This window comes from Pelophylax lessonae, assembly GCF_965119305.1.
Source record: "Pelophylax lessonae genome assembly, chromosome: 4".
Lineage (NCBI taxonomy): Eukaryota > Metazoa > Chordata > Amphibia > Anura > Ranidae > Pelophylax > Pelophylax lessonae.
The window spans coordinates 267,108,148-267,124,761 of record NC_138771.1 but is presented as its reverse complement, the minus strand read 5'-3'; the positions used below and the strand labels follow the sequence as shown (position 1 = coordinate 267,124,761).

Here is a 16,614-nt window from a genome sequence, read left to right as displayed (position 1 = left end):
TGCTTACATTATCCCAGAAGGTGGCCGCCTTGGTGGTTATCACTTCTGCACGCAGGGTGTCAGAACTGGCTGCATTATCATGCCATTTCCCATATCTTGTGGTTCATAGGGATAAGGTAGTTCTTCATCCGAAGCCATCCTTTCTTCCTAAGGTGGTTTCAGACTTTCATCTGAATGAAGATATTGTGCTACCTTCCTTGTGTCCTCAGCCCAATCATCCTTGGGAATATGCGTTGCATTCCTTGGATGTGGTGCGGGCAATCAGGGTATACCTGAAGGCTACGGAATCGTTCCGTAAGACGGATTCACTTTTGTGATCACGGATGGCCCCAGAAAGGGGTTGCCTGTATCTGCCGCGACTATCTCCAAATGGATCAGACAGACGGTGGTACAGGCTTATTCTATTAAGGGTCGGAATCCTCCATTCCCTGTTAAGGCACACTCCACTCGAGCGCTCAGTACTTCCTGGGCCTACCGCCATCAGGCGTCAGTGGTCCAGGTGTGCAAGGCGGCTACCTGGTCTCGTCGGTTCATACCTTTACAAAATTTTATAAAGTTGATGTGATGGCATCGGCGGATGCCTCATTTGGCCGCAAGGTTTTGCAGGCCGCAATTTGAGGAGACCGGTGGTCTACCTCAAGGGTTTTTTTCCGTTGGAATTTCAGTTGTCTCATCGTGTGATTGATGAGCCTTTAAAACTTCTAGTTGGCACCGGTTGGGCCTTCTAGATTGGATTTTGATTTCCATTATCCCACCCCTCATTTGTGGCACTGCTTTCCGAGTTGATATTAATCGAGGACTACGTCTGTCAATGAGCTACAGAGAAAAATGGATTTTTGTAAAATCTTACCGTAAAATCCTTTTCTCAAGCTCATTGACAGACGTAGTACCCGCCCCTCCGTTTTTGAGTTGGGTTGGGTTAAATTCTCTAAACACTGCTTTGTGACACAACTGATTTGCTGTAGCAGGAAGTGAGAGGATATGCCCTTTTGGACTGCCCCTAGGGTGTGGCCAGAACGTTTTCTTTCCTGTCTAGTCCTACTCCTGTAGAGGGCAGTATAACCCGAGTTGATATTAATCAAGGAGGACTACGTCTGTCAATGAGCTTAAGAGAAAAGGATTTTACGGTAAGATTTTACAAAAATCCATTTTTAGCATTTCTGGCTTTAGCCATCTTGAGTAAGGGCAGATGATTCTCATGTAACATGTAGATCCTGGAATCTATCTACTCTTAGGCTAGGCATGCAGGCAGGAGGGTGTGCTTAGCTGAGACACACCCTCCCCCTCCTGAATATTTCAGGGATGTAGGACATCAATTTGCTAAGGCCTGGAAGCCAGGAAGTAACAGAAGAAATGTAAAAAAAATAGCTTAAAACCAGTAAATATATGCACTGCTCAAAAATAAAGGAATTCTTTTGAAAGCACAACAGATTTTAATGGGGAAAAATATCATCATGCTGGATATCTATACTGATATGAACTGGGTAATGTTAGGAATGCGAGGATGCCGCATCTTTTGATGGGAATGAAAATGATCAACCTACAGAGGGCTGAATTCAAAGACACCCTGAAAAACAAAGTGAAAAAAATTATGCAACAGGCTAGTCTAATTTGCTAAAATTTAATTGCAGCAACTCAAAATGGTACTCAGTAGTTTGTATGGTCCCCAGGTGCTTGTTTGCATGCCTGACGTCGTCGGGGCATGCTCCTAATGAGACGGATGGTGTCCTGGGGTATTTCCTCCCTGATCTGGACCAGGGCATCACTGAGCTCCTGAACAGACTGAGGTGCAACCTCGTGGCGTTGGATGGACCGAAATTTAATGTCCCAGAGGTGTTCTATAGGATTAAGGTCAGGCGAGCTTGGGGGGCCATTCAATGGACTTAATTCCTTCATTCTCCAGGCTGCATACTCTCGCCACATGAGGCCAGCCATTGGGTCCAAGAAGTTCATCCCAATAACCTAATGGCATTTAGGGTGCCATTGCCTATCTTGAATTTGTCTGTGCATCCCTCCATGGATATGCCTCCCTAGACCATCACTGACCCACCACCAAAGCGGTCATGCTGAAAAATGTTACAGGCAGCATAACGTTCTCCACAGCTTCACCAGAATCTTTCGCGTCTGTCACGTGCTCAGGGTGAATCTGCGGTCTGTGAAAGCAAAGGGCGCCAGTGGCAGACCTGCCTATTCTGGTGTTCGATGGCAAGTGCCAATCGAACTCCACAGAGGCGGACAGTCACTCAGCACAGGGCCCACTAAGGGTTGTCTGGCCCTCGGGCCACCCTCATGAAGTCTATTTCTGATTGTTTGGTCAGAAACATTCACACCAGTGGCCTGCTGGAGGTAATTTTGTAGGGCTCTGGCAGTGCTCATCCTGTTCCTCCTTGCTCAAAGAGCATATACTATGTAAACAAGGCAGATCACCGTTCTGACAATGCGGAAGACAGATCTTGTTCCTGCTAAGCGGGAACACTGATGTCTGCCTTCCGCCAGTCAGAGCCAACCCCCTGCCGCCCCCAGTTAGCAAACACCCCCTAGGGACATGCCTAACCCTTTGATTGCCCCTGATGTTAACCCCTTCCCTGCCAGTGCAGTGGCAGTGCAACTTTAAGCACTGATCACTGTAATAACGTCACTGGTCCCTAAAAAGTGTCCCATTTGTCTGCCACAATGTCGCAATCCTGCTAAAAATCGCTGATTGCCGCCATTACTAAAAATATGTAGCAGAATACGTTGGCCTAAATTGATGAAATAATTTGATTTTTTTATTGGCTGTGTTTTATAACAGGAAGTAAAAATAATATATAAATATATATATATATATATATTTTCTCTTCAAAATTGTTGCTTTTTTTGTTTATAGCGCAAAAAATAAAAACCGTAGAGGTGATCCAATTACCACCAAAAGAAAGCTATATTTATGGGAAAAAAGGATAAACTTTATTTGGGTGCATCATCGCCCGACCGCGCAATTGTCAGTTAAAGTAATGCAGGGCCGTATTGCAAAAAATGGCCTGGTCACTAAGGGGGTAAAACCTTCCAGTCCAGAAGTGGTTAATTGAGAATTTAGTTCTGCTTTAGTATATCTGTTTATAAAATGTTCATGCATTTCAGGTGACTTCCTGAAAACACTGGAAGATCCAGACCTAAACGTCAGACGAGTAGCTCTTGTGACGTTTAATTCTGCTGCTCACAACAAGCCATCGCTGATCAGAGACTTGCTTGATTCTGTGCTTCCCCATCTGTATAATGAAACAAAAGTTAGAAAGGAGCTAATAAGAGAGGTTAGTAGCGTGAATTTGTTTGTTTTCCCAGACGAACTGCTGGTCACTGTTACTAATTACACTTTTCCAATTCTAGGTCGAGATGGGTCCTTTCAAGCACACAGTTGATGATGGCTTAGATATCCGGAAAGCAGCCTTTGAGTGTATGTACACTCTTCTTGACAGCTGTCTGGACAGACTGGACATCTTTGAGTTCTTAAACCACGTTGAAGATGGTCTGAAGGATCATTATGACATAAAGGTAAGGATGTTTTAGATATTTTATGAGAATGTTGGTAATTGTACTGTAGTTAACTTATTTTTATGGTATCTGAACATAACCAATTACAAAGAAGTAGGACATATTACATGGTGATTTTACTCCTTATGCTACTAATTTTTTATTTTGTTCTTTTTTGTTTTAGATGCTAACATTTTTAATGTTGGTGAGGTTATCCACACTCTGTCCAAGTGCTGTACTGCAAAGGCTGGATAGACTAGTAGAACCATTACGTGCTACTTGTACAACTAAGGTATGCAACATAGGTGACAATATCCTTAGTCTGCTTTTTCTCAAATCACTTTAAGATATGCTAGTGATCAACAGATACCGTATATACTCGAGTATAAGCCGAGTTTTTCAGCATTTTTTTTATGCTGAAAGAGCCCCCCTCGGCTTATACTCGAGTCACTGGCTCACTTTTTAAAAATGGCACTGCCCGGTGCCAACATGTCACCGCGCATGCGCCATCTGTCCAGGAATAGCCAAACTGGCTTTCCCGAGCATCGGCGGTGCATGCGCAGTGACGTGTTGGCGCTGGGCGGCGCCATTTTTAAATGTAAGGCCCCTGGTTTGTGTCTTGTGGTGGTCCAGTAGCTGCTGCATTTCGCACCCTAGACTTATACTCGAGGCAATGCATTTTCCCACTTTTTTGTGGTAAAATTAGGTGCCGCGGCTTATACTCGAGCATATACGGTAATTAATATGGGTAAAAGCATGTTCTTTTTAGTGCCTGTGCTCTAATTGCTTGTACTTTACTTCCCTTCACTCTGCTGTTGCTCCATGTGTCTATGGGGACATACGTAGTACTAGTAACATACGTAGTACTAGTACTTCTGGGTAAGAGCTAGCATGTGACTCTTGTTCCTACCATGCGGGAGAGTGCAGGCTGCAGTTGATAAGGCACAGAGCTTTAAGGAATAGCAGTGGTGGAAAATATCAAGTTAAAGCATGCTCAGTTGTTAATAGCAGCAGTTGGGGTTGTGCACTGATGTTTTTGTGTTTTTTTTTGTTTTTTTTTTACCTCTATCGTTTATTGATGGACACAGTTCTCTCTGATTCATATCAGTAGGGTAATACTGCCCCCTACAGGAGTAGGACACTAGGCAGGAAAAAGTTCTGGCTACGCCTATGTGCAGTCTCGGAGGGTACACCCTCTCTTCCTGCATAGGATGTCAGTTTTTTTTCTTTTTTCTGCCGAGTAAGGACCTAGTTCCTTGCTGGAATCTCTGGTCCTGGCATAAAAGTATTTTTTTATCTAGATTTTTTTTTTTTTTTAGCTAGCCTTTTTTTTCTCCGGAACTTTTTTTTTTTTCCCTGTGAGATCTTCAAGCAATTATGCAGACCCTCACACTCCTGGGTTTCCCTCTGTCCTATTGTGACCCCCCCTCCTCTCCACCCCCCACGTGGGGGACTGTTTGGGCCTACCTGAGCCTGGGGCCTAGTGTGCAGGCCGCATTGGCGGCCGGGGGAGTGCGCTGTCCACAGTGCTCAATGATGGGGGGGGGGGGGGCCTTGCTGGGGTTCTTCTGAAGTGGATGGGCATTTGGGGGTCTCCCTGTGGGTCCCGATCAGCGCAGTTCCTGCGCGGGGTCGCCATTTTGTTGTAGCCTCTGTCTGCTTCTGAGGCGGCCATCTTGGTACACCCGTTTTCAGGCATTTTGCTGTGATTTTTTGCTGTGAAGGATGGTGGGAGTGCCTGGAGGACAGTGAGTCTTGAGGGTGGTCTCTTCCTCGCTGTGGGGGTCCTTTAGCGCGTGCCTGACCTCCGGGGCGCGCTGTGGGGCCGTTTTTAAAACAAAGTAATTTTTTCTTTTCTTTTTTTTAATTTGCTGGCGGGTTCCTCAGGTTCAGTATGGACCCTGCAGGCCATTTTTTTCCCACCTTGACCCCCTTTACGGAGGCTGCCGGGCCTTCCCGGATCTTCACTGTCAGTCGATGCCTTTTCGGCAGTTCGGGACGCATTTGGGCCCGGAGGGTGGTGGTAGGTGGGCTAAAACGTTTCTCCACCTACCCCTGCCTCATCTGATGTCTCTGAGTCTGGCTCAGCCGCCGCAGACGTGGGCCTCCCTGCCGGGTCTGTTACCTCGCTTCCTGTCTCCTCGGATGATGAGGATGACATTTCCACCTCCCCTGCCGTGACAGGCGCAGGTGGACGCACTGGCTGTTTTCGGTGCGTGGCACCCTGCAATTTGGGGGTCGCAGCAGCGGCTGCGCCTAGGGCGCAGGTGGCATTTGGCACTCCCATGCCACCCTGAGCTGCTCACTTTCCTGGCTGCTCATGTAGGTGGGGACCGTCTGAGACGTTCCCCTGGGGTGTCTAAGTGGCCGTTAGCCGTTGCCCTTTTAGGGGAGTGTCTGGTAAAGAGGACTGTTCCGCCTTTAGTGGACGTACGGTCTCTAGCTGAATGGGACTACCATTGTTCCGGTGGAGGAATCCCCGTCCTTTACGGACTTGGGGGGGGGGGGGGGGGGGAGATAGGATGGCGTGGGCTGTGGCCACGCAGACTCTGCCTGATGGGCGGAGTCCCAACACCGCGACTTGGTGTGGGGCATGTCCCTCTTGCCCTGGGGGAGAGCTGTTGGACCAGCTGGCGCAGGGGCTGCATTTTGTTTGTGATTCCGCACTGGTTGAGGCTCCCTTGTATAGTCGCCTTTAGGGCTGCGCATCTTCACTTACCCCACGATTCGATGCGATTTAGGATTATTAGGGTCGTGATTCGATACAATTCGATTCCACGATGCATCACGATTACTATGGGGATCCTTTTCTAAAGGGGGATCTATGGGGACCCTTTACCCTTCTCTAAAGGGGGATCTATGGGGACCCTTCTCTAAAGGGGGATCTATGGGGACCCTTCTCTAAAGGGGGATCTATGGGGACCCTTCTCTAAAGGGGGATCTATGGGGACCCTTCTCTAAAGGGGGATCTATGGGGACCCTTCTCTAAAGGGGGATCTATGGGGACCCTTCTCTAAAGGGGGATCTATGGGGACCCTTCTCTAAAGGGGGATCTATGGGGACCCTTCTCTAAAGGGGGATCTATGGGGACCCTTCTCTAAAGGGGGATCTATGGGGACCCTTCTCTAAAGGGGGATCTATGGGGACCCTTCTCTAAAGGGGGATCTATGGGGACCCTTCTCTAAAGGGGGATCTATGGGGACCCTGCTCTAAGGGGGATCTATGGGGACCCTGCTCTAAGGGGGATCTATGGAATGAGAGCAGGTCCCCTCATAGATCCCCCTTTAGTAGAGCAGGTCCCCTCATAGATCCCCCTTTAGTAGAGAAGGTCCCCTCATAGATCCCCCTTTAGTAGAGCAGGTCCCCTCATAGATCCCCCTTTAGTAGAGCAGGTCCCCTCATAGAACCCCCTTTAGTAGAGCAGGTCCCCTCATAGATCCCCCTTTAGTAGAGCAGGTCCCCTCATAGATCCCCCTTTAGTAGACCAGGTCCCCTCATAGATCCCCCTTTAGAGCAGGCCACATCGGGTTAGAAGAGTTACCTGATGCTAGTTGTAGGCCCTGGTAAGGCGGAATGCTGGGCTCTGTAGTCCCCCTAGTTGTAGTATAGCAGGCTCTGGTAAGGCGGAATGCTGGGCTCTGTAGTCCCCCTAGTTGTAGTATAGCAGGCTCTGGTAAGGAGGAATGCTGGGCTCTGTAGTCCCCCTAGTTGTAGTATAGCAGGCTCTGGTAAGGAGGAATGCTGGGCTCTACAGAGCTACAGAGCCCAGCATTCCTCCTTACCAGGGCCTACTGGTTACTGCACAACATTATTGGTAACTGGTTGCCAGATGTTACTGCACATAACTGTTCACTGCTTGGTTGCTAAAGGTTACTGCACATCATTAATGCAAAGAAATCCTCTTGCTAGATTAAAAGTGTTGTCTTGCATTGCATTTGCAGCAGAATTTGGGCAGAAAAGATGGGGTTAATAAAGCCGAGCAGGATTATATTCAAAAACAGTACTAACAATGATCATAGCAAGCAGAGAGCAGTGATCATTTAGTGGCTAAAGAAGTGAAAGTTCAACTCAGCAGGGCAAATGAGCTAATTCCGATTTGTTAATCACACAACATACCATCTGCCCGCTCATCCATGCCGACCAGTGTTACAGGCAGTGCTTGTAATGCTGTTAAAAAAATCAGAGGAGAGAAGCGTGCTAACAGATAAGCGGTTCAAACAGACATAACTGACCGATCACCGGCTTTCCTTATCCATGCTGCCTTAGGATTGTCACTGTCTCCTCTCTGCGATCCTTTCACTCCTCGGACCCCGGCCACTGCTCATTAGTGTGTCTCTCCATTCGGCCAGTTCTGCTTTCAGGCAAGGACACCGCTGGTTAGTGCTTCCCTTGCCCTGCAGCTGCATGTGACAGGGAGCGATTGTGAGGATGCGTGTGTATCCCGGGGCCAGAGAGCACTGATAGCTCCGCTCTTCCTCTCCCGCGCCGTGAGGAGGATCTCCGTGTTTCACAAGCCCGGCCGCCGCCAACAACTCATTAAGCGCCAGCCCCGCCATGTCACTTCTGTCCCCGCCCCTGGAACTGACGTCATTAGTTAATCGATTTTTCAATCGCCCCGATCGATGCAGAATCGCAAAGGGTCGCATCGCGATGCATCGATTCGGCGATTATGTTCAGCAGGCCTAGTCACCTTGTCGTTTTCGGCGGTGGTTGACCGGAGTGGAGTGTTGGTCTGCGGATCAAACTTCTAAGAAGGTCTTAATGATCTCCCTTTTCAGGGGGATCGCCTGTTTGGCGCTGCGCTGGATGACATTATGTAAGAGTCTCTCGGGGGGGTGTTTTCTTTCACAGGCTGTCAAGGGTGAGAACCTTCGTCGCAATAGGGGTTCCTCCCTTTCAGCTCACAAACAGTTTCTTCGTCCCTCGGGGACAGTCGTGGCGAAGTCCTTCCAGACTTCCGCGTGGGTTCCAGACGACCCTGGTCTGGCGTACATGGGTTTGGTTTTTTCCAGACCTGTGGACAAGGCCTACTCGGCCTGAAGGTGCTTCCTCTCCCATCTAGGGGGTCGAGGACCTGCGGCTGGCCCGGATCCCAGGCTTACTGGGTTCAGGAGGTCATGCAGTCCAGTTTCAAGATCGAGTTTGATCCGTTTATTTCCGGTAAGGTTTTTCCCTTCCAATGTACGGCTGTCTTCCGAATCGCTTACAGGCGCTCTGTGGGGCACTTCAGCCTTTGGTTCTGTGCAGATCACAAATTCAAGTTAGTATTGGTTCGCACAGTGGTGGCTTCTCTACTTCAGGGGCTTCCTGGCCTCCATAGACATCAAGCTGCCTACCTTCATGTCCCGGTATGTTCTGGACAGCTACGGGTTCTCCTTTTTTTTTTTTTTTTTTTTTTTTTTTTTTTTTTTTTGCCGTGGGGAAGAATCTCTTCCACGGAATCTCTTCTGTGTCGTTACCCTTTGGTCTCGCTTATGCTGCTAGGGTCTTCACGACTGTGTTGACTCCGGTCCTGGCGCTGTTGCGGCAGCGGGGCGTATCGGCCCTGGTTTCCTGGCCACTCTGCTTCTCCGTTTGGAGTCCCCTACGGTGCTGACAACGAAGTTGGTTGTCACCGTGAGCACTCTGGTGGAGTTCAGGTGGGCTCTGAACCTTCAGAAATCATCCCTAGTCCCTTCCAGGAGACTGGACTTTCTGAGCCTGACTTTGGACTCGTCTTCAGTCAGGGTGTTTCTCCCTCCGGGGTTAAAACTCTTGACACTTTAGACTGCGGTCGACTGTTGCTGTTCCGCACACAGTCTTCCCTTTTAAACCTGCATGTGAGTTCTGGGACTCATGGTGTTGTTTTTCAAGACTGTCCCTTTCGCTCAAGCCCTCTTGAGGATCCCACAGGAGGCAATCCTTCTCGAAGGCGATTGGAATCCAAACTCTCTGGACTTGCGGATCCGGCTGGGCCGGGTACCCGGGGAGTCTTGCTCTGGAATCCCTCCTACCCGTCTACTGGACATTTGTCACCACGGATGCAAGCTTGTCCGGGTGGGGAGGAGTCCTCGGCAGGTTTTCTGCTTAGGGACTATGGTCCCTGCAGGATCCAGGCTACCGCTTATTGTCCTGGGGCTTAGAGCGATCCAGCTTTGCCTAGTTCACTGGATTGGGCACCTGCAGCTGTCTAGTGCACTTTCAATTGACTATGCTGTGACCGTGGCTTGTGTCATTCATCATGGGGGCACCAAAAGTGTCCTTGCGGCCTTGGCAGTGATGTTTCTTCGTTGGGCAGAGCGCCTTGTTCCGGCTCTATCTGCTGTTCCCTTTCCAGGGGGGAAACCACACAATTGTTAGGCCGTTTGCCTCAGTCGACAGGCCCTGGATGCAGGGCAATGGTCCCTTCATCCGGAGTCATTCCAGTGGTTTTGCCTTCATTTGGGGGCACTCTGGACGTGGGCCTGTTGCCATTGCATTTACAGGATAGTGCAGGGGTCATGGCCCGTTCCCAGGACCCTCTGGCGGGTGCAATGGTGGCCCCATGGGTTCGGTCATGGGCAATAACATTCGCTTAGTTTAACATGTTCGATGCAGAGATGTTTGGCGTGGTCACCTGTGCAAGGCTGACGCCGGCATGGTCCTACGAGAGTGCTCACGGATGGGCCGAGGTCAGTGTCAGCTGCTGTCTGCCTTTCCTCCTCTCCAGTTGCTGCCAAGAATCCTTCGCAGGATCGAGGCGGCAGGGATTTTGGTCATTCTCGTGGCTCCGTACTGGCCCCCCCGAGCTTGGTACGCCGACCTGGTCAGGCTTGCCGCTGATGCTCCTTGGAGTCTTACTCTCAGGGAGGGTTTCTTCTCTCGGGGGACTATCTTCCATGCGACTTTATGGTTGCTGGCTTGCCCGCCCGGCTTGGCTGTTGTAAGCCAGTTGTCAAAGGACGGGGGGTTGCCTGCTTCGATGTTTCTCACCCTGTGTAAAGCGTGGGCAGCGTCTATGATGATTTTTTTCATCATATGAGAAAGTCGCATGTTGCGAGTCTTCATAGGCTCGCTCTTGCTCAGTGGCCGGATCTTGGCTTCCTTCAACGGGGGGGGTTCATCAAAAGTTGGCCTTGAGTACTGTCAAGGGTCTGGTTTCGGCTTTGATAATTATTATTCCCTGGTGCGTAACTTTTTCCAGGGGTGCGACACTTGGTTCTTCCGGTGCGACCTCCGTCACCAACTGGGGACCTTGGTTGGTGCAGTCGGTTTTTCCAGACCCTCTTTTGCGAATATTGAGGGTATCCCCTGCTTACCTTTTTTGCAGAAGGTGGGCTTGGTTGCTGTCACTCTGCATGCGGGGTGTCGGCACTGGCGTCATTGTCCTTTCATTTTCCCTATATATGTTCATGGGGCCAGGTGGTACTTCATCCGGGTCTGTCCTTCCCTCCGAACGTGGTTTCTAGTGTTCACTTGCACGGGGGCCATTGTGTTGCCATCTTGTGTCCTGAGCACCCTCATCCTACGGAATGTGCGCTGCATACTCTGGATGGAGTTCGGGCACTCGAGGGGTACTTGGCGACTGTGGAGTCTTCCTGTAGTCAGTTTCGCTCTTTTGTGTCCCTGGTGGAAGTGACTTTTGGGCGATGGGCTTTCAAAAAGCGCTCATCAGATCCTGAATCTGATTTGGCCGCTGAAGACGGTCTCCCTGCTGGGTCTGCAACCACGCGCGCGGAATCCTCAGATAGTGAGGATGATTCCTCCACATCTGCAACTGCGCACGAAAAGGCGCTGGTGGAAGCACTGATTGTGTCTGTGCGTGAGACCTTGAAGATGGAGGATGCAGCTGTGACAGAGGCGCAGGTTCCCTTTGGCACACTCAAGCCATCCACAGCGGCAAACGTGTTTCCTTTCTCCACCTATTTTGACAGAATTGGCGCTAAATAGTAGGGACGACCAAAGCGTCCCTTTGGGGTCCCTAAGCTCTTTACTAGGCAATACCCCTATGAGGAACCCCTTAAGATGTGGACTGTTCCACCGGTGGTGGACCCTCCGGTTTCCTCATTGAACAAGGCAACCAGGATTACAGTTGATTTCCTGGCCTTTAAGGCTCCAGCTGACAGGAAGGCGGAGGCTGTGGCTCACAATATGTACACTCCGGCTGGTTCGACACGGAGGTCGGTATTCACCATTTCCCTGGTGTCGCAAATTCTGACCAACTGGGCTAAGCTTTTACACCGTGACCTGGAGGGAGAACCGCCCCCCCCCCCCCCCTGCCTTTTGCTGAGCTGGTGGACTAGCTGGTCCAGGGGCTGCAGTTTCTGTGATGCGGCTCCCCAAGTGGCTCGGCTCTGTTTTCGGCAGTGGTCCTTCGGTGTGTCTTTCTTTTAAAAAGGCCTTGACTGATAATCTCCCCTTTTAACGAGATCGCCTGTTTGGTGATTCCCTGGATGACCTCATTAAAGGTCTCGCAGGGGGGAAAGAACCCCTTTCTTCTGCAGGCTAATAAGGGAAAGGAACCTTGTGGTAGAAATGAGAGCCCTTCTCTACTCATAAGAAATGTTTTCGTCCCTCAGGGTCGACTGACAAGGGCTCAAAGCCTTTCAGGGCCCCCTTTGGAGGATCCCAACGAACCTGGTCTGGCAAGGCTTCTCCAGACCTGCGGACAAGACTGCTTTAGCATTAAGGTGCACCCTTACCCATATCGGTGGTGGGGGGATGTCTTCACTGGTTTTCTGGACCCGTGGACTTCCCTGGTACTAGACAAGTGGGTCCACTAAGTCATTCGGTCCAGCTACAAGATGGAATTTCGCTCTTATCCCACCTGGCAAGGTTCTTTCCTTCCAACTTGTGCCTGTCCCTGGACAGCTTACAGGGTCTGTTTGGGGCGATAAAAGATCTGAACTTTATTTGTCCCGGTTCCGTCTTTGGAACGTTTCTGGGTTTTTACTCGACCGGTTTAAAGTTCCCTGGAAGGAAGGCAAGTTGCATCCAATCCTGGACTTTAAGGTGCTGAATTGCTTTGTGTGGGTGCAGAAGTTCAGGATGGAGTCCATTCGCACGGTAGTGGCATCCCTGCATCAGGGGGATTTTCTTGCCTCTGTCGACATCAAGGATGCTTACCTTCACATTCCAATATGTGCCGGTCACCAGCGCTTCCTCTGCTTTGCTGTGGGAGAGGAGCATTATCCCTTTGTGGCGTTACCTTTTTGGTCTCGCTTCTGATCCTCGGGTCTTCACAAAAGTGTTAGCCCCGGAGCTAGCATTTTTAGGCGAACGGGGATCGCGGTATTGGACTACTTGGGCGACCACCTTCTGCGAATGGAGTCTCCCTCTGCTCTGGTAGAAAAACCTGGAAATCACCATATGAACTTTGTGGGAGTTTGGCTGAGTTCTGAATTTTCAGAAGTCTACTCTGGTTCTGTCCACAAAGCTGGACTATCTTGGACTTAGCCAGAGTGCTCCTTCCTCTGGACTAACTCTAGAAATTGCAGGCTTCAATTCCTGCTGTCCAGCAGATGGTCATCCCTCTGGACTTGCATGCAGGTGCTGGGCCTGATGGTGTCTACCTTTTTGAGGCGGTTACGTTTGCAGAGTTCCATACGAGGTCCCTGCAAAGGGAGATTCTGACCAAATGGGACAAGACTCTGCAGTCTCTGGACAATCCAATCTGGCTGAGCCAGGGAACAAAGGAGTCCCTGATTTGGTGGCTTCGTTCTCGAGAGCTTCGGCTGGGTAAATTCTTCCTTCCCTTATATTGGACAGTGATCACCATGGGTGCCAGCCTGTCCCAGCTGGGAAGGCGTCCTCGGAAAAAATTCTGGTTAGGGAATGTGGACACTGGAAGAGTCCAGACTACCGATTTTAATGTCTTGGAACTCCGAGCGATCAGACTGTGCCTGGACTATTGGACAGGTCACCTTCAAGGATGTCCAGTGCGCATTTAGTAGGACCATGTGCGGCCGTGGCTTATGTCAATCACCAACAAGCACAAGAAGTGTCCTGGCAGCTCTGGAGGTAGCCGGCATTCTAAGGTGGGCAGAACGGTTTGTTTCAGCCCTCTCCGCAGTACACACTCCCAGGGTGGAAAACTGGCTGGCGGATGACCTTAATCGTCATCTTGGAGGCTCCGGACTGGCCTCACTGGGCTTGGTACGCCGATCTGGTGCGGCTGGTTGCCAATGTTCCTTGGAAGCCTCCTCTGAGGGAATCTGCGGTCCCAAGGACCAATCCTCCATCCTGCTTTACAGTCACTGGCTTTGACGGCTTGGCTGTTGAACGCCACATGGTGATGGATAGGTTTGTCGGAGTCGGTGATTCCAATGCTGTTAAAAGTTAGGAAATCCACTTCTAGGAAGATCTACCATCGTATGTGGAAGTCATACATCGCGTGGTGTGAGTCTCTTGCGGTTCAGCCTTGCTCGTTCTTGGTGGCTCTGATCTTGACCTTCCTTCAACGGGGGGGTTGAGCAGAAACTGGCCTTAGTATCAAGGGTCAGGTGTCTGCATTAGCCGTCTTTCAAGGGCCCTAGGCCACATACTCCCCTGGTGCGCACTTTTCTTCAGGGAGTTAGGCACTTGGTCTCCCCAGTGTGGTCCCCCGTTGTCAATTTGGGGCCTCAATTTGGTGCTCTGTCCTCCAGAAGCCTCTTTTTGAGTATTAACTCAGGGGCTGAATACAAATGCAAGCCACACTTTTCACATATTTATTTGTAAAAGCTTTTAAAAACCATTTATTTTCCTTCAATTTCACAATTATGTGCCACTTTGTGTTGGTCTATCACAGAAAATACTAATAAAATACATTTGTTTTTGGTTGTAACAAAATATGGAAAATTTTCAAGGAGTATGAATACATTTTTAAGGCACTGAAAAGCCATGCTGCCAGAACTGGGACACCTGGATGAAGCCAAATCAAGATAGCTGTTTTGAGACTTACAAGAGTAGGGCCATGGTATAAAGATATCTGCAAGGATCCATGCACATGTCACTTAACACAGGAGAAAAACATATCCACCCATGGGCCTTAAGAGCCTGACTGCATGAAAATGTAGAACATGTGGATACCAGAATACTGACTCCCCAGGGATAGTTGGCATATTCTGAGTGATATTGCATTTTAAATTTGGTTCCATAAACGAGGTCTAAAGCTTCTGCTTTTAAATGCGTCCACTGCAGAAAAACTACTGGCAGACCATAGTATGGCAATGTAGTAAAAACAGCTGGTCTCTTTGAATAATCTTGACATCCCCTGCTCCTTCCATGAAGCCAACGCTATGGACGTAGCCCTAGTCTCTGTTGATGGAATTTGCCCATCTCCCAGTAGCCCTGTGCATAGATTGTGTGCATTGGGAGCATAGGCATCTTAGACTGCAATAGTGCTCTAGAGCTGCAAGGCCCCTTAACTATTTAAGAGCTGTGACACGGTGGAGCGGGCAGACAGTGGGAGCGGAGCTTTGTTTTTTTTTTTTTTTGTTTTCTGGGGTTGGCTCTGGGTGACGTGATTGATGGATCTACATTGGGGGCCTTTGTGGTTTGGTGTATGGTGTTTTTTTTTTTTTTTAAATAAAGGAATGGTCAAATGTCTGTCTTTAATTTTTTTTCTGACACTTTTTTTTTTTTTTGCGCGAATGCATAAGGGTATGTACCCCATACTCATTTACATGGTGGGGGGGGGGGAGGTCTGTAGGTCCCTTATTAAAAGGGGGGTTCCGTATTCCGATAAGCCCCCTGTCCGCAGTTCCCCACAACCACCATCTAGGTTTGTTGGGAAGAGGCCTTTGTCCCCATCAGACGTAGTCCCCATCCCCCCCCCCCCCCCCCCCACAAGCACCAAAACAAAGCGCATATCTAATTTTTTTTATTGTTTAAAGTAAAGTGCCTGAGAGAAGGTTGGTTTATGCAATCTGTAACTCCTAGCCTGAACTGACAAATGATGGTGGATCAAAAGAAGTAGACTGTACTGGGACAATTTTCCCTCATGCTTTGATAAGGCCCCAGGGCAGTTTTCTTCTTTTTCACTGTATATTCACATGCAATATAGTCTGTAATACTTAAGCTTTAATAACAATTTTCATGTCTTTAGGTAAAGGCAAACTCTGTGAAACAAGAATTTGAGAAGCAAGATGAATTAAAACGCTCAGCAATGAGAGCAGTGGCAGCACTTTTAACCATTCCTGAAGCAGAGAAGAGCCCGTTGATGAGTGAATTTCAGTCCCAGATCAGCTCAAATCCTGAACTGGCAGCCATATTCGAAAGTATTCAGAAAGATACTTCCTCTGCTAACATGGAATCAATGGACACAACTTAATTATACTGAGGAGGGACCTTAACATTGAACCATAAAATGCACTGAAATTGACAGGTTCCAAGAGACGAAAGAGAATGAAATATCTTAAATTTCAAGCTTCACAATGTTCCACTTTCTTTATACTTTAAGAAGATGGTTTGGCTTAATTCCATTGTTGCTTTTTGTAGCATTGATTCCAGGAATATAAATGTCCATAACCAAGATATTATTGGTTTGACCATTTTAAAGATGGCTATAGCTTAGAACACAATGTTTGAAGATAACTTCCAGCATCCATTTGCTCTGTAATGTTTAGGATTAAAACTGTTTAAAATGGACCATGAATATAACTTTATTCCTTTTTTGTTCTCCAGCAGCTGAACACATGGCTTTTTGTACAACTTCTGTTCCTTTGATTCCACTACATAAAAACTTCTGGCTTGCAGATCTAAATCTTTGTAATGTTCATTAAACCAGACATGACCAGAAAGTAAACATCCCTTAACTTCTGTTTATGGTACCAGTCTATCTGTAATCTTCATTCAGTTTGCATGAATGGGTGCACAAATAAGTATATAAAAACGCATGCAATTTCACACAAGCTGCAAATGGGCAAGCAGCTATCCTTTTACAGAACATATAGGAATTTTGATGTCCTATTAAACATTACATACATTGTTCAACAGTGTGATCACAGAACACAGTGTAATGTAGGCTCTCAGCAATTTAAATAGCCAATTTCATGAATACTTTTAGAACATGTGAAAGTATGGTCTTTATTGTGCTGTCTGTTTTTTTTCCCAAGAACAGCATTCATAACCTCTTATTGTGTATATATTTAATACTTAAATCATTCA

The 16,614-nt window shown here is 48.5% G+C and overlaps 1 protein-coding gene across 1 annotated transcript in view; it reads left to right on the top strand.

Moving 5' to 3' along the window:
* CAND1 (cullin associated and neddylation dissociated 1) overlaps positions 1 to 16,095 on the top strand; it is a 65,214-nt gene extending 49,119 nt beyond the window's left edge. Inside the window, exons 12-15 of the mRNA XM_082255663.1 lie at positions 3,118 to 3,287; positions 3,364 to 3,528; positions 3,692 to 3,799; positions 15,554 to 16,095. Of these exons, the coding sequence (XP_082111789.1) occupies positions 3,118 to 3,287; positions 3,364 to 3,528; positions 3,692 to 3,799; positions 15,554 to 15,778 (668 nt within the window). The 3' untranslated portion in view covers positions 15,779 to 16,095. The remainder of the gene's footprint in view (positions 1 to 3,117; positions 3,288 to 3,363; positions 3,529 to 3,691; positions 3,800 to 15,553) is intronic.
* Positions 16,096 to 16,614: the final 519 nt, after the last annotated feature.